At 43.2% G+C, this 18914-nt stretch overlaps 1 protein-coding gene across 1 annotated transcript in view; it reads left to right on the top strand.

The window, feature by feature from the left end:
* Positions 1–18914, top strand: part of LTBP3 (latent transforming growth factor beta binding protein 3) — a 65682-nt gene that overhangs the window by 8722 nt on the left and 38046 nt on the right. Inside the window, exons 4-5 of the mRNA XM_069965305.1 lie at positions 14382–14487; positions 17443–17535. Of these exons, the coding sequence (XP_069821406.1) occupies positions 14382–14487; positions 17443–17535 (199 nt within the window). The remainder of the gene's footprint in view (positions 1–14381; positions 14488–17442; positions 17536–18914) is intronic.

The raw sequence follows: 18914 nt of genomic DNA on the forward strand, positions 1-18914 counted from the left end.
GAAAGACAGAGGCTCCGGAAGTCTCCAGTCGCCTTATACGCCGGAAAATACGGTACATGCTTTTGCAGTATACCGTGCCCAACAGAACCTATTGACTTTAATTAGGGACATAGGGTTTCCAGCATGGTGGCCATCATATTACCAGAAAAAAATAGAGCATTCTGCATTATTGGAGACAACAACTAAACCTCTAATGCAGGTGTCACCCCAGACTTATTGTTATTATAAAAAAAAGTCACCCATACAAGTCTGACATCTGGGTGTCAAGGAAATATGGATCAGGATCAGGAGTTGAGCCGGTTTCATACAGGGAGGGTGCCAGTCAGGGGCATAGCTAGGATTCATAGGGCCCCTTAGGGGCATGATGAATCCTGTATGTCCCCCTGTCCCCCTCCCTTTCCCCCATACTCACCTGGTCCAGTGCAGTCCCCCACCATTCCTTCATTCTCCCAGCTCCCTGTTGCACGAGTGACATCACTCATGCACTAGGGAGCTGTGATGGAACACCAGGGGGCTGCGCAGGGCCAAGTCACTTGGGCGGTCATGGTGGGCTCAATCACTTGGGCCGAATGAAAGTACATTTTTGGGAAATTAACCAAATAGTCACTAGCAGACTCTGTTCAGTCTATTACAAAGGACCTGTGGTCTCGCCTGTCCTGTCTGTTTTAGTAAACACATGGGTTTTCCAGGAGACAATCTTTCTCTTGTTCGTGGTAGTTTACCCCTTACATGCCGCGGTCAAATCAGGACTGAAGCATATAAGCATGTGCTGTTTAACCCATCAGATTACTGGCAACATGATCGCCAGTGCAGATGGGTTTCCATGGCAGCTGGGGGCCCCCAGGCCTGCTGTGGTCTTCTGTTACCTGGCCATATGCATCATGAGCGAGGCTGAGCATCATGCTATGCTCCCAGGCAGAATACAATGCACTATAGCAGTATTATATCAGCGCTCAGACTGATAAAAGTTTTAAAAAATAAATATAAAATAAAAAATAACAACCCCCCCCCCAATAAAAAAAATTAAATGCTTTTACATTCTCTTTATTTGTTATTATTTATTTAAAAAAGAACACATATTGGGTATTATCAGATCCATAGCAACCCGAACAATAAAATAATTTTATATTTTGCATGGCGAACAGAACAGGAAGTGGCGGCTTATTATTAGGCTTAGTGGCCAGACTAAAAACTGTGAGTTTTCCGAGATTGTTTTTTTAATATGATGAAATTAGAAAATTAGAAATTAGAAAAGACACATAAATACACGCCAGACACATAAATACCTATAGTACATATAGCATACAGCTTGTCTATGCACACAGCTTGTCTTTGCCTTTTATAATGGCAAACTGAACAAACAATTGCAGATTGCTCACAGTAGGACGTGGGCAGTTTCAGCCCTGGCTAAGCAATTAGTGGTCACTTGAGGCTAAGGAGGCCTCGAAACAAAAATATAAAAAGTTAAGTACTGGCCGAGACAGGAAAATACCAAATTGTCTAGAAAGGCCACAGAGATGAACCCACGGCTGTATGATAAAAAGAATAGAAAACAGGGTCTGAAATTGAGGGACAGTCTGTGTGCTATTCAATTGCATAGAAAGCAATATAACCATATAATAAGACAGTCTGTATACACAGTCATTGGAAATATAAATAATGCAATATACAGTAATGTGGGTAATGGAGGAAGTGGAATGTCCAAGGTACATGAAGAAAGTAACCCAGACTGATCACAAGAGGAAAGAAAATCCAAGGGCTATATGGACATCACTGTAATAAAAAGACAACACATTTGTGTACTGAATTAGATCGTAGCAATACATGAAACACAATATAGATAGATAGTATAGATAGCAGACAAAATGTAGCATAAAGGGAACGCGCATAAAGTAGATGTCATTGAGTATGAGAGATAGATAACAATGGTATTGGATGTATAAAGTGCATATAACAAATAACAAAAACAGGAATACTAGAAAATGTACCCGGCGCTGCCCGAGTATAAAGTGTCAGTGTGTTAATTAGATTTGTTCTAAGGTGCCCAGGAGGCCAATCTAAAGGTATTGTTTCATCAGTGGAATTAGTGTATACCTGTAGTGCATAGTTGGAGGGGTTCTGTATACCTACAGTGTATAGTTTTTAGGGGTCCCGCATATCTGTAGTGCATAGTTGGGGGTGGGGGGGCTGTATACCTATAGTGTATAGTTGGGGGAGTCCTGTATACCTTTAGTGTGTAGTTGGGGGGGCTGTATACCTGTAGTGTATAGTTGAGGGAGGTCCTGTATACCAGTAGTGTATAGTTGGGGGGGCTGTATACCTGTACTGTATAGTTTGGGAAGTCCTGTATACCTGCAGTGTATAGTTGGTGAAGGTCCTGTATACCTCTACTGTATAGTTCGCGGGTCCTGTATACCTGTAGTAAATAGTTGGTGCTGTATACCTGTAATATATAGTTGGTGGAGGTTTTGTATACCTGTAGTTTATAGTTTGAGGGTCCTGGATACCTGTAGTGTATAGTTGGTGGAGGTCTTGTATACCTGTAGTATATAGTTCGGGGGTCCTGTATACCTGTAGTGTATAGTTTGAGGGTCCTGTATACCTGTAGCATGTAGTTGGTGGAGGTCCTGTATACCTGTAGTGTAAAGTTTGGGGGTCCTGTATACCTGTAGTATAGAGTTGGTAAAAGTGCTGTATACTTGTAGTATGGAGTTGGTGGAGGTCCTGTATACCTGTAGTGTAAAGTTTGGGGTCCAATATACCTGTAGTATATAGTTGGTGGAGTTCCTGTATACCTGTAGTGTATAGTTTTGGGGTCCTGTATACTTGTAGTGTATAGTTTGGGGTCCTGTATACCTGTATTATAGAGTTGGTGAAGGTCCTGTATACCTGTACTGTATAGTTTTGGGTTTCTGTAAACCTGTAGTGTATAGCTTGGGGTCCTGTATACCTGTAGTATATAGTTGGTGGAGGTCCGGAATACCTGTAGTGTAAAGTTTGGGGGTCCTGTATACCTGTAGTATAGAGTTGGTGAAGGTGCTGTATACCTGTAGTATAGAGTTGGTGGAGGTCCTGTATACCTGTAGTGTATAGTTCTGGGGTCCTGTATATCTGTAGTGTATAGTTTGGGTTCCTATATACCTGTAGTATATAGTTGGTGGAGTTCCTGTATACCTGTAGTGTATAGTTTTGGGGTCCTGTATACCTGTAGTGTATAGTTTGGGGTCCTGTATACTTGTAGGAGGGGGGGGTGGTATTATTGGTCAGGTCTGGTATAGCGGTGTTATCCAGTCACAGTATGGCGGTATTGATCAGGTCTGGTATGGCAGTGTTATTCAGTCACAATGTGTCGGTATTGGTCAGGTCTGGTATAGTGGTGTTATTCAGTCACAGTATGGCGGTATTGGTCAGGTCTGGTATAGCGGTGTTATCCAGTCACAGTATAGCGGTATTGGTCAGGTCTGGTGTGGCGGTGTTATCCAGTCACAGTATAGCGGTATTGGTCAGGTCTGGTATGGCAGTGTTATCCAGTTACAGTAAGGCGGTATTGGTCAGGTCTGGTATGGCAGTGTTATCCAGTCACAGTATGGTGGTATCAGGTCTGGTGTGGTGGTGTTATCCAGTCACGGTATTGGTCAGGTCTGGTGTGGCGGTGTTAAATGTGACGTCTGGAGCTATTACCTACCTATCCTGATGCTAATTGGTGAGTGAGGATGGGGCGTCTTCAGGTTTAGTGCTTAGGGAAGCAGCAGCTGGTAATACTGCCCTGTATACCTGTATAGATGGAGTAGGAGGTCCTGTATACATGTACTGTATAGATGGAGTAGGGGGCCCTGTACAGTATACATGTATTGTATAGATGGAGTAGGGGTCCTGTATACATGTACTGTATAGATGGAGTATGGGGTCCTGTATACATGTACTGTATAGATGGAGTAGGGGTCCTGTATACATGTACTGTATAGATGGAGTAGGGGGCCCTGTATACATGTACTGTATAGATGGAGTAGGGGGCCCTGTATACATGTACTGTATAGATGGAGTAGGGGGTCTACCAGTTATTTCTGTGCATCTGTTGTGAGGCAGCTGCCTTAGCAACCATTCACATTCCAGCTCCCTGTGAAAGTAGTAATCCTATTGGTTGCTTAGGCTCCCAAATGCCAACTGCTGGGCAGCTGCAGCTAATTATATCACCTGTGTGCAGATTTTCCCATTCATTTCTATGGGGTCTCGCTCTTCCCCCTCCCCTCCCCCCCCTGTACATCTGGTGGGGACGGGACCTTTGCAATAACCTTCCCGGGCACCCAATGTATCTGTGTGCCAAATTTGGGGTCAAACAGTTCAGGCGTTTGGAAGTCTATAGAGGACAGACAGACAGACTTTCATTTTTATTATATAGATTTGGTAAATTATTGATCACCCAAAAAGTATAAATGAATAAAAACATAGAAGATTGTTGTCAAAAAATGGCCACTGGGTCCATCTAGTCTGCTCTTTTAGTATTTCCTTTCTTATTATCTTAGGACAGATATATGTTTATCCCAGGCAGGTTTACATTCGGTAGATTTACCAACCACATCTGCTGGAAGTTTGTTCCAAGCATCTACTACTCTTTCAGTAAAGTAATATTTTCTCACGTTGCTTCAGATCTTTCCCCCAACTAACCTCTCACTGTGTCCTCTTGTTCTTGGGTTCAGCTTTGAGTTCAGTGGGTACAATATACTAACTATGCAGTGCAGTGCCAGAGCTCCAGTCCTCCATACAACCTAGGGTACTATTACACGGGCCGATGAAGGCCCGATAATAAATGTAAACGAGCGCTGATCTGCTAGATCGGAGCTCGTTTACTGGGCCTATTACACAACCCGATAATCCGGGCCAGTGATTTGATGAGCGGCCTGTCAGCTGAGACAGGAAACTCTGAAGCTGGAGCGCGCAGACCCAGGGAGAAGCACAGAGGAAGAGAAGCCTTGCAGCCTGGATAGGTAATGTATATTGTTAGTCGCCGGCCGCGCACTCCTATTACATGTAGTGATGCGCGGTCAGCGCCCGACAATGCTTTCAAACCTAGCTAGTCTTACCAAGTCCCCCTAAGTATTTCGAGCCATTGCCTGTCTTTCTAGCTGCCGGCGTTCCTGAGTTACATGTTTTTCTAAAAGCCGATCTATATCAAAGATTGCGTCTGTCGGGAAACTACATTTCCCAGCATGCATTGCACCTCATAGCCAACTATCAGGTATCTGCCTCATCTTGTAGTATCTGCCTATTACTTGCTCAATCTGCTTCTTCTTTAGGCTATGTTCACACTATGTAAAAAACACGGCTGTATTTCATAACGATTTGCAAAAGAACGGCTGTTATTTGTGCAAATACGGCCGTTGTTATGAGGTACGACCGTGTTTTTTACGTGGTGTGAACATAGCCTTATTACACTGTAAACAGTGTATTATCTATCTATCTATCTATCTCATATCTAGCTATCTATGTATCTCCTATCTATCTTTTTCATCTATCTATCTATCTATCTATCTATCTATCTACAGCAGTGCTTCTCAAACTGTGAGGCGGGCCTCACCATTGAGGCGCCCCCTAGTTGTTGGTGAGGCCCAGCTGGGGAGCCAGTTCTCACAAAAGTAACTATGATCTCAACTGTCCTTTTGCTATTTGCAAAAATCTCCATTTTAGCAACATTATTAATTTATTTTGTACTTACTTTATTAGTATCTAGAGCTTGGTAGATGGGTGTAAGCTAGCCCTAGCATTGTATTCAGCTTTTAAATTGACTTTTACCATAGATAGTGAGGCCCAGGCACCCTCTTGGTCAGTCTGGTGAGGCCCAAGCATTGCCTTGGTCTGTTGGGTGAGGCTCCAGTAGAAAAAGTTTGAGAAGCACTGATCTACAGTATCTATCATCTACATAGATAGATTAGAAAGAGAGATGAAACAACTGTGTTTCTTTTCCCCTATACTGCTCAGGAGGCTGTCACTGTTCTGTTTCCCCACCCCTTGGCAAAGTGTACACCAATTGGTGTAATGTCACTGGTGGGTGGGGTTACAGGTGATGCTATGTGCAGCCACACAGTTTTGGAACCCAAGGATCTCTGTTTAGGAACAATGAGTAAGGACATTTGTGTCTGAAATGCATTAGTTTTAACAATATGAAATAATAAAAAGGAGATTTTAAGTAGCGGGAGAGTTGTTTTTTTTGCAACACAGGAGATGGTGATCCGATAGCTAGATAGATAGCTGATAAGATGGTGTTAAAATAGATAGATAGATGATAGATAGATAGATAGATAGATAGATAGATAGATAGGAGATAGATAGATAGATAGATAGATAGATAGATAGATAGATAGATGATAGATAGATAGATAGATGATAGATAGATAGATAATAGATAGATAGATAGATAGATAGATGATAGATAATAGATAGGAGATAGATAGATAGATAGATAGATAGATAGGAGATAGAAGATAAGGTGGTGATGAGACAGATAGGAGAAGATAGATAGATAGATATATAGATAGATAGAGTCCAAAAATGTAGCGGCACATCCAGTAGTGAATAAGGTGAAATTTATTTGCTCAGAAAAATGCAGCAACGTTTCAGTCCATACTATATGGACCTTTCTCAAGCCATGAGAAAGGTCCATATAGTATGGACTGAAACGTTGCTGCATTTTTCTGAGCAAATAAATTTCACCTTATTCACTACTGGATGTGCCGCTACATTTTTGGACTCTATATTGCTCCGCCTTGAATCAGGCGGTGAGGAGCAGGCACCCACCCTCATTACTAGTGCCGTGGAATATTTTGGAACTATAAGATAGATAGATAGATAGATAGATAGATAGACAGACAGACAGACAGACAGACAGACAGATAGATAGATAGATAGATAGATAGGAGATAGATAGATAGATGATAGATAGATAGATAGATAGATAGATAGATAGATAGATAGATAGATAGATAATAGATAGATAGATAGGAGATAGATAGATAGATGATAGATAGATAGATAGATAGATAGATAGATAGATAGATAGATAGACAGACAGACAGACAGACAGACAGACAGATAGATAGATAGATAGATAGGAGATAGATAGATAGATGATAGATAGATAGATAGATAGATAGATAGATAGAAAGATAGATAGATAGATAGATAGGAGATAGATAGGAGATAGATAGATAGATAGATAATAGATAGATAGAGATAGGAGATAGATAGATAGATAGATAGACAGACAGATAGATAGACAGACAGATAGCTGACAGAGTTATCTATCATTAAGCTCTGCATTATACTGATACTTTTTTCTATACATAGTTCTACATTTTAGGTTCTGCTTCTCTAATCTTATTCCCACTTTTCCTTTTTCTGCAGTCATTCATCCTGCATCATCTATCCGTCTTCATCCCATATATTTATTTTTAGTTTATAGACGTTCCTTAATGTGGGCTGATAGCTCTCAGCTTATTTGTGGCCATGAAATCATAGTAAAAAAATGCTAAAAATACCAGTATGAAGAACAACAAACATGGCCTGCTCGGCTTTTCCTTCATGTGACCATGCTCATGGCACTCGATCAGTGGTACAGGACAGGAAAAGGTTATTCGGCCAGTCTACATTTACTTCCATAGCCTTTCCTGTTATAATTGGAAAAAATCTTTGCTAATACTACTGTTCTGAAACTGTAACGTAAAATGGGGCTCAGTAGCCCACACTGCAACAAAAAAGCCAACATATCACCTGAATTATCCATATAGCATCCATTAAAGTAGCACTCCGGCAAAAAAAAAAAAGTCTTCAAATCAACTGATGTCGGAAAGATTTGTAAATTACTTCTGTTAAAAAAATCTCAAGCCTTCCAGTACTTATCAGCTGCTGTATGTCCTACAGGAAGTGGTGTATTCTTTCCAGTCTGACACGGTGCTATCTGCTGCCACCTCTGTCTGTGTCAGGAACTGTTCAAAGCAGTAGAGTGTTTTCTTTGGGGTTTTGTTACTGCTCTGGACAGTTTCTGACACAGACAGAGGTGGCAGCAGAGAGCACTGTGTCAGAGCAGTAACAAAACCCCATAGAAAACCCTCTACTGCTTTGAACAGTTCCTGTCACAGACAGGGGTGGCAGCAGAGAGCACTGTATCAGACTTAAAGTGAACCTGTCACCCCCGATGCCGGGGTGACAGGCTCCCAACCCCCCGCTAGAGCACCTTATACGTACCTGATCGCGCCTGGTCCTGCTTCTTGAGACGGTCGGGTGACGGAGATGTCAGCGCCCGAAGCCCGGTGCCACACTCCTGAGATGAGTCCAGTGCTCATAGAGAATGATGGAGCGTCAGACTCACCAGTCATTCTCTATGAGAGTTGGACTCATCTCAGGAGCACGTGCGCCAGGCTTCTCTGTCACCTGACCGTCTCAAGAAGCGGGACCCGGCGCTATTAGGTAAGTATAAGGTGCTCTAGCGGGGGGTCGGGAGCCAATGTTGTTTGATAACAATCTCCAGTCTTCCAGTACTTATCAGCTGCTGTATGTCCTGCAGGAAATGTTGTTTTCTTTTCAGTCTGATACAGTGCTCTCTGCTCGCATGTTTTAGGGATCTGTGGGGGGCTGAGCACTCTAATCCCAATCAATGAAAACTCTAGACAAGTCCCTGCAATATATAGTAGGAAAAGTCGAATAGTAGCTTTGTTCCAAGTTGCTGCAGTTTTTGATGCACTCTGGGGGCCAACAATCCACAGAGGTAGCCCATGGATCACAAATCCAAGGAGTCCAAATCACCTGGTGTCAGAAAGTGATATAGATATGTCATTTACTCTCTCAAGTTTTCCAGTGCTTATCAGCTGCTGTATGCTCTACAGGAAGTGGTGTATTCTTTCCAGTGACACAGTGCTCTCTGCTGCCACCTCTGTCCATGTCAGGAACTGTCCAGAACAGCAGCAATAGAAAAACTCTCCTACTCTGGACACTTCCTGACACCACTTCATTTTAAATAAAAAAAAATTAAATGGAGTTCCCCTTTAAGTGCAAGTTGGAAATACCATCTTATAGTTTGAACTCTATATTCAATCCTGTGGGGGGGGGATATAATGTCTAATGTATAGATCATCTGGTCTCTTTTCTTTTGAGAAGTAGCTGTCTGTTCCCTCCTCTCCTCAATGGGGGGACATGATCATTTACCCTAAACTTGAGTTGGCTAATGGTGTGTTGGCACTGATGAAAGTGTTTGGGTATCAGGGGTATCTATGTTTTATAGGAAAGCGTTGGCCTGTGTGTGGATGGGGAAAACTGACAGCGGGTGCCTGTGGTCGATTGTACCAGGTGCACAATAAACTTCTGAAACTCAGATTCTGCTGTTGGACTCCTTGGATTTATGTCCTTGCAATACTTACAGTATTACATCAGGATTTCTGCATAATAAAGGCAGGAGATTGAATTACTTGCAGAATAAATGAACACATTTTAGAAATATGAATTCAGTACGGATCCAATGTGGCTTTACATAGATCAAAATAGCACAAGCTGTGATTCTAATACATTGTATACACCCGCATTGCCCCATAGACTAACAAGCTAGGCGAAGCTTACCATGCTGACAGCCCTCTATAGTGGCCAAGACGCTGAGGAGGTAGGTACGTGTGTTACCTTTCTCCTCAGTGCTGTTCGTCAGAGTACTCTCCGCTCCGGTGCACTGTTAGTAGCACTGCCAAGTCATCCACCTCACCCCCTCCATTGACTATCATCAGAAGGGGCGGGGCGGATGACGCGGCAGTGCTCCTAACAGTGCACCAGAGCGGAGTGCTGTAGGGGGCTATCAGTAGGTTAGATTTGTGTCAAAGCGAATATACCACCGGCTCATCGCTTTTCTGATGTGTACATGGATAGGCTGTTGCCGGCACAGGGTTGCCGGTGAGGCGGTCCTTTTTTTTAATGGTGGTTACAACGTACATTGCTGGTCTATTCCCAAGCACCGTCCGGGGGTGGAGCACTGGAGGTGGGCCGGCCCGTCCACAGTGGGAGGAGACACCCTCCCCTCTATGATGCAGCTCCATTGATTCTAATGAAGCCATGTCATAGAGAGGCGGGGTTTTCCACCCACTGGGGGCGGGTCGGTCCACCTCCAGTGCTTCACCCCCGGCTGGTGCCTGGTAATAGGCCGGCGCTGTATGCAGGAACTGGGCTGCGGTTCAAAAAAAAGGACCGCCTCACCGGCATCCCTGTTCTGGCGCCAGCCTATCCATGTAAATTTTAGAAAAGCGATAAACCAGCGGTACATTGTAAAACTACCTACCTGTTCATTAAAGGTTATATCTGTTGAAATCCTAAAACCTCTTCAAGTTGGACCTTTTTTTTTCTTATTTCTTGTAGACAAAACATTGAGATAGTGGGAAGGTCTCCTAAGAATTACTCAGCATTCCTATTCCCCCGGAGATAAATAATCATCTGGAGTCTCCTTATTGAATCCATGCTGAATGGAGGAGGAGGCCGTAAATATAAACTGAGTTCTCCAATGTGGGAATTTTCTATCCATCCAATTCTATAAGGGCATATGTACACAATGTCTACAAGGACCATATATATATATATATATATATATATATATATATATATATATATATATGTGTGTTTCTTACAAGTAAGGATTCAGGAGATTCAGTAATCTGCTGCCAACAGTGAAAGTTATTTTTACCACTAGGAATTACAGGATGATATTTACTGTGCTGCCATGGACATAAATGGAGAAGAGCCGAGACGTGTATGACGTGTTATCTGACATGGCATCGACTGTAGGACTCTGTGTGAGAGCTGAATTTCTTATTTCAATACATGGTTGTGAATAAGTAATCAGAGACACGTGAAATACGCCGACAAAGAGCTAGATATGAGGAAGCTTATAAAACACAGGCAACAATATATTTACAGCCCTGTCTGGCTCATTGTAAATAGAAAAAGATAAGATAAGGAGACTTTGATCTGCGCTACAAGAGGATTAGTAAACCCTATGTGATCATAGTATGCATCAATAGTAAGGACATATATGAAGCTTTGTGTTTACAGCTGCGCCGCTGTCTTATTACAGTGCTGTGAAGATTCAAAGGGTTCCCCATCTGCCGGCATGATATTGATTCATCATGCCGGGCAAGGAATCATTCCATTAAAGGGCTTTCACATCCGTAGGGCCCATAAAATACAGGACATGGGAATAAGCCCTTTTACTGCAAACTGCAGGAGCTGGTTGTCTCCTCTTCCTGCGTTCTCATCCCCCTCGGCCCCTTCCCCCCTTTATAGGTTATAATGGACACAGCAAATCTGTATTCACTTTTTTTTCTCCGTAACAGATAAGAAGTGTGTGTGTGGACTATTGATTTCTTCAAAGTTGTTTGACATGACAGTTGCATAAGTGAAACTATTACTTTCAAAAATTTCTGACGTGTCGATCTCAAAGGGGCTGATGGGCTCAGCAGCGCATGCTTTGCTGCTTCTTCACTGCTGTAACTGCTAATACAAGTAGTCTACAGAATTTTAATGGGAGCCTATGGAACTTTCGGTCATTTAATTTACCAGAAGTTCCTTGATTACTGGTGGCTGAAGAAGTTGGATGTAGTCTTAGGGAGTTCTGTAAAACATGGATAGAGCCATAGGCCATAGACTGCGGGGGAGATTTATTAAACATGGTGTAAAGTGAAACTGGCTCAGTTGCCCCTAGCAACCAATCAGATTCCACCTTTCATTCCTCACAGACTCTTTGGAAAATGAAAGGTGGAATCTGATTGGTTGCTAGGGGCAACTGAGCCAGTTTAACTTTACTCTATGTTTGATAAATCTCCCCCTATATTCTTGTTTTCCAGGACTCGTTAGGGCTGCATCCAATTCTACAGGTATCGGTTATCAAATGTTGCATGCTCAGGTTTGGACAAACCCACTTAAAAAAAAAAAGCATTACCGCAGTGTCAGTGTTCCAAAAACAACAGTCTTAGGTTTCCGTCAGACACAATCTTTACAAGTAATTTTTTGGCCTGAAAGGACAGTTTTGTGTTGCTTTTTGTTTGTTAGTTTCATCTATGTCCATGAGTCTAGCTGTAAAGCATGTCACTAAATGCTGTTAAAAACAGCCCAGGCAATATACAACGGCCGTACTTTGTACGGTCTGGAACACTGCCCATTCTTCTATGGGATCCTGGCTGGAGCGTATACACACAGTATACGCTCCGGCCGGGATCCCATGCGGCGCCGCAAAGAACTGACATGTCAGTTTTTTACGGCCGCAATTCAGTGAATTGCGGCCGCAGAAAGACCTGTCAGTTCACACAAAGAAGCGAGCGGCTCCGGCCATTTGCTTCATTGTGTGCTATGAGATTTCTGATGCGAGCGCGCGTTCATATACGCAGTGTGCACATAGCCTTTGTTTTTCTGGCATCAGCATTTTTTTTTTCATTGTCTTCTGATATCTAAAAATGATGTCTAAAAATAAAAACCCAATCTGCATATAGACCTGACGTTTTGTCTGTCAGGTTTCCCCTAGTCTATGGGATAAAAAACACCACTATTTCTTGAAAGTAAAACGACAATTTTTCATTGTGCTGTAAATTTTCGAATGTTCCAAGGAGCAGAAAAACACCAAAATGCCCTGAAAATCCCTAACACGAAATCACTTTGTTGGCATTGATCTTCATATCTCCCTAGCTGACCGCAGCGCTTTTGAGCCAAAAAAACACCATGGAACAATATTGTTGTTTTTATTGGCTTTTCGGGGGGGGGGGGGACACCAAGTGTGACAACGTCCTTAAGGAGCAATAAGTTGCAAATTTGTTATTACATTGATTTCTACAACATTCCAGTTTTAACTATATAGGCATTTACATACACCCCTGTGCTAATATTGTGCATTTTATTTTTTTTTTACGTATAAATATTTAGCTTTTTAGTGTTTTATTATCATTTAAGCGTGTGCTGCTAGAACTGAAGCTGTATGCTGAGAAGCAGATGTGCTTCAACCTGAGCTGTGAATGCAGCAGAGTGTATGACGTGCAGTATGTAACACCACCCCGACAATTCACAGAGGGCAGTGAACATATACAATGGCTGCATACAGAGCGCTCTGCATAGCTCCTGTGCAAGAAAGCAAATGAGCTGCTCTCAGGCAGCAGTGTCTAATGTATATAGCCATCAGCTAGGTCTCCTGTCTTCTCCATAAACATTCCCACCTGGTCCTGGCAGAAACATCAGGGGTGATGCTGGGGTAGCTTGGGTCGGACATCCACTTATTGCTCATTGATGTCCTAATACCCTTTCACCTAAATTTTCTATTACTGATTAGACTCAGATACTAAAACTTGTTCTTTTATTCTAATCTGTTTCTATTTTATGACTTTAATTTTCATTTATTTCACTTTTTGTACATTGTTATGGGGGCGGCCATATTGCCTGGGCTGTTTTTAACAGCATTTAGTGACATGCTTTACAGCAAGACTCATGGACATAGATGACAATAGGCAGAGTCTTACCCCTTCAGATAAATGTGAAACATTACTGAGGGCGCTCTGTGACCTTTGAAGAGGTCATTCCACAGGGAGCTGCTAGTTTAACTGACTGACTTAATATTGAAGGTGTATGGCCAGCTTAAAGGGGTTATCCAGCGCTACAAAAACATGGCCACTTTTCCCCCTACTGTTGTCTCCAGTTCATATGCAGTTTGCAATTAAGCTCCATTTACTTCAATGAACAGAGTTTCAAAACCCCACCCAAACTGGAGACAACAGTAGGGGGAAAGTGGCCATGTTTTTGTAGCGCTGGATAACCCCTTTAAGGGACATTTATAGCTTTAAAGCCATCAAGATAGTGAATGTCTAAGGTCCAGGGCAGATGCAGGGGAGGTGTTTTTATCAACATAATATTGCTGTAAAGGAAGGGGAAGGAGACACATGGTACCTTTCATTTATCAATCTGTACTTTCAGAACATAGAAAAATGCTCCTATTCTCTAGGGCACTGTGTAAAAGAGGCATCCCGAGCTGCTGAAGCGTTGAGAGTGGAAACACCTTCTCACTCCCCCTCCCATCCCTACACCTGCTCAATTAACAGACAGCTGGAAGCTTAGCTCTAAGCAGGTATAGTGATGGTATGGGAAGATAGGAGGTATTCTAGGCTGCAGCACATGAGAGTAAAAGCATTTCCTATGTTCTGGAAGCACAGACAGATATATGAAAGGTACCATGTGTCTTCTTGACCTAACAGCGATCTAACATGAATGAACATAAACATGAATTACAGTTGACAGATTCCCTTTAAAGAATGACTTAAAGAAGTATAAATCAATTATTGGGTTTTTCATTCCTGCAGCTGATGTGATGTTTCCTCTCTTCATAGTGCGGCTCTAACCCTCTGCCTGGTCTGACCAAGGAGGAGGATTGTTGTGGTAGCGTGGGGACCTCTTGGGGACACCAAAAATGTCAGAAGTGTCCTCAGTTACAATGTGAGTATAAAAGTTATTGGTGCTACGGGCTTGATACATTTTTCCTGGCTGAACCCCCATGGACCTCTGGTCGGCAGATGTGTGTAGCTGAAGGAGTGCCTCTTGGTGCCTTCGTATGAGACTGGTATCTTATGGTTTATTGGCTTCTAGTGGAGTCTCTGACACTTGACAAGGCTCGGTCACATTACCACCCTGTCTGTCACACACGCTGGCTGCCCTTATTTCCATTCTATGTTGCTCGTTCTGCCTTTTGCTCAGTGTTTGCCACCCAAACCAATTTGCTCCTTCTGCCTTACCTGGCAGCTCACCTGACTACCATGCCCCAGTCACTGTTTGGCTGGGCGGGCAATCACTCCGGAGCTGTAGTTGTGAAGTTGCAGCAAGTGGAGCTGCAGGACCCAGGTTAATGTGAATGGGACCCTGGAGCGGAGCTACAAGGGCACAGGGATGGGTTAGTTCACTTGTTTGTTATTTTCTTACCCACCCCAGCCTGCCTGCCATAATAAAAAATCTATACTTACCCAACCCTGTGCCTCTACATCACCGCTCACGGACCCCCTGCCAGCCTCCTATATCTCTAGGTCCGGTGACGTCATTACCAGACTCGCTCGTTCAGCCAGTCAGTGACTGAGACGGGACACCTGTGCAGTCACTGACTGGCTGAGCCGCTAGTTCCTGCCCAGTCATGAGGACACAGGAACTGGGAAAAAACTGGAGGCAGGAGGCTGACAGTAAACTGGTAATGCAGTGCTGCAGGGGCACCGGGACGGGTAAGTATAGCTTCTTTATTATGTCCCCAACACACACTTCACTACCACAACATGCCAATGAATGGCTTCTTTCAGATCTGACACTGATGGTAGACCAGGTCTTTCCAAAAGCCCCATAACAAGACATCACATGGGGTAATTTAATTTTGCTAACCCTGTACATATAAGCGGTAAAGTGCAAAGGTATCTCAATCAGGGAACCCAATGCAAGAAAACAAAAATAGAAAATAAAAAAGTGATGAACTTTACATTTTGTCACCATTAAAGGGGTATTCCATAAGAAAATGTAATCCTTTTTTTCCTTATTTGCTGCCACCTATATTGGGAACTGTTGCCTCCAGCACAGTTACATGTCGCCAGCTTTGCTGCAAGCTGTGCTAGCAATACTGATGCCCCCTGATGTCTATATAATGCATGTTAGTATTAGAATAGATATTACACTGAGGGAAGCTGTCTATGCCAGAAGCGCTGTCAATCACTGCTCGCTCTACTACACTGTGCTGTGGTTATAGCGCTTCTAGCACAGGCAGCTTCCCCAAGTGTAATGTCTATTCTAATACTAACATGCATTACATAGACGTTACACTGGGGGAATCTGTCTGTGCTAGAAGCACTATCAATCACTGCTTCCTCTGCTACACTGTACTGTGATTGTAGCGCTTCTGGCACAGACAGCTTCCCCAAGTGTAATGTCTACACTAATGCTAACATGCATTAGAATAGATATCAGAAGAGGCTTAGTATCTGTACATATAACTGTGCAGAAACCAGGGCTTCAGCAACCCTGCAGTTACCATGACGGCCAATGGAGGCATCACAGCTTGTACTCGATGTTAAAAAAAAAAAAAAAAAAAGTATACCTTTTGTTTAATAAAGTAATAATACAAATTTAAAAGAATATAAGATTGCCCCCCCCCCCCCCCCCCCGCTGGAATACCCCTTTTGCGTTCACACGTAACGGATCCGCAGCGGGTTTCTCGCTGCAGATCCTACCCTGTACACTCTATGGGCACACAAACTCGCAGCAGAATGCACATCCCGCTGCAAGTTTGTCAGCAGCCCGCCCCGTTAACCCCCCCCCCAGCCGCCGGAGCCTTTACATCACTTGGTCCCTGCTCTGGCTTGCTTCAGGGCTCCCGACACGTCCCGCTCAGCCAATCAGTGTGCTGTCTTGCTGCAGCGCACTGATTGGCTGAGCAGGACGTGAAGACACCGGGAGCCCTAAAGCAAGCTGGAGCGGGGACAAGGTAATGTATACGCTGCAGTGGCCGGGGCTGCTGAGTGCATCCTGGTGCGAGTTTGTCTGTCCATAGGGTGTACTGGGCAGGGATCCGCAGCGTGCGGAGTTAAGACACTGTCCAATTGTGGTGGGGCCACCGTAAGGAAAGCGGTCCTTACAATTACAATTCGAAGCAGATGCAATATAAATCAGCCTGGCCAACGTGTAATTTACATAATGATCCTAAAACTGTGGATTATACAACATGATGGAATCAGCTAAGTATACATAGTAAATGTAAGCGCTCTATGCTATAATATATAACACTAGAATAATATATCTATGCAATAATAACACAATATAGGGATAATACAACAATGACAACATTTACTAAAACTCCTATTCGTAGTGGAGTAAAGTTCTGCCTCTTTCTCTGAGTCTGTGAGGCTTAGTGCAGATGAGCAGCCGGGGAAGGGCTGATACCACATAATGCCCCAGGGATCAGCTCAGGATATTAGGATGCAGCTTGAATCTGAACGAGACTTTAGTTCCCATTGTGTACTGAACGCACTCTTCACTCTCTCACATCCTTCTTTTTTTTTCACTCTTTTCTCCGCTTTGTCCCTTTCTGTGTTACTGTATCATAAGATTTTTACAGAACTTTGTGCCGAGTAAAATGTTCCTGGAAATCAACAGCCATGAAATAAAATCGGCTTCAGGCAGGTTTTGGCGGCAGCGCCGGATAAGAAGGCCGCTCGCAGGCTCTCTCTGTATATCCATATCCCTTCCTCCATCCCCTCCCTTTCTTTTTTTCTCACTTTGCTCAGAATTTGGATTCAGATTTTCCAGAGCTGTTGGAAGTAAAATACATCAGACAATAGGGAGGGGGATGGGAGGGGGATGAGGTGTATTCATTATTCCAGTGTACTGTACATAACCTCTCTTTTTTCCCCTCCTGGTTTATAGATTCTGGCACACAGAAAACTGCGCCATTCCGAGGAGAGCTTGGTTCAGACTGCCCGCAGGGTTATAAGAGACTTAACAGCACTCACTGCCAGGGTAAATATAACCCGATGTATAGTCTCTGTACAATAATACAGCATATACTATATCCTCCTCTGTGTAAGGGGGTAGGCTACGCTCCATTGTTTACATCACAGACAATTATAGTGAGTGAGAGCTGGGGATTCACTCCCTCATTATCCAACCACACTAAGGGCCCTATTCCACGGGACGATTATCGTTAACGATAAACGATCCAAACGATCGTTATTGCAAAAGACCTGAAATCGTTCGCCCATTTACATGGAACGATGATTGATACTGATGATCGTTCTTGCGGTCGTCTTGTCGACGCTATTGCGTTCGTCACTACTGCGAACGATCGAACGACGTCTTATACAATGCGAATGATTTGCGAACGAGCAACGGTAAAGATAGGTCCAGGTCTTATTAAGCGATCAACGATTTCTCGTTCGGTCGTTAATCGTTAACTGCTATTCAACCGAACGATTATCGCTTAGATTCGAATATACTTTTATTAAAGAAAATATAAAAACATATTTTTTAGACTGACAGAAGGCGGGACATGGCACCTCTGCTGCCACCAATGGCTGTGTTGGAACTGCAGGGCTGTACTAGTCCTGGTCCAGACTAGTTAGTATTAGAATAAAAGTTACACTTAGGGAAGCTGTCTGAGTCAGTGGTGCTGCAACCGTGTAACAGAGCGTTATTGAGTGCCCCCTGATGTCTATATAATACATGTTAGTATTAAAATAAACATTATACTTGGGGAAGCTGTCTGAGTCAGTAGTGTTGCAACCGTGTAGCAGAGCTAGCAATCACTGACAGTTATTGAGCGCACCCTGTTGTCTATATAAAGCTGTCTGTGTCAGTAGTGTTGCAACCGTGCAGCAGAGTGAGCAGTGATTGACAGTTATCTTCACTCGCTATACATCACTGTGCCTCAGCTACAGAACTACTGACAAAGGCTGCTTCCCCAAGTGAAATGTTTATTTTAATGCTAACATACATTATTTAAAAACCAGGGGGCGCTCAAGATCTGCATGCTGCAGAGTTATTGATATTCAACTGTGCCAGGACCAAGGTTTATGCAGCCCTGCAGTTCCCCACACAGCTATTGTTGGCAGCACAGCAACTGTGTACTCCCTTACTACTGCCAGCCAATAAAATTGTATTCGCCGGAATACCCCTTTAAAGTTTTGCTGTGCTTTGTTTGTATCAAATAGTATTATATATATATATATATATATATATATATATATATGGCTCCGAATGGTAGCTGCAGGCAGCCATAGTTATTATTTACTATATAAAGGAAAGGGATTGGGTGGTACTATATATGGGAGATTCATCATTGTATCTAATTACAAAGAAACACATGGGGGGAATTTATCACTGCTGTCCCTGCTCTACTG

Source organism: Dendropsophus ebraccatus, chromosome 4, assembly GCF_027789765.1.
Source record: "Dendropsophus ebraccatus isolate aDenEbr1 chromosome 4, aDenEbr1.pat, whole genome shotgun sequence".
NCBI classification, from domain to species: domain Eukaryota; kingdom Metazoa; phylum Chordata; class Amphibia; order Anura; family Hylidae; genus Dendropsophus; species Dendropsophus ebraccatus.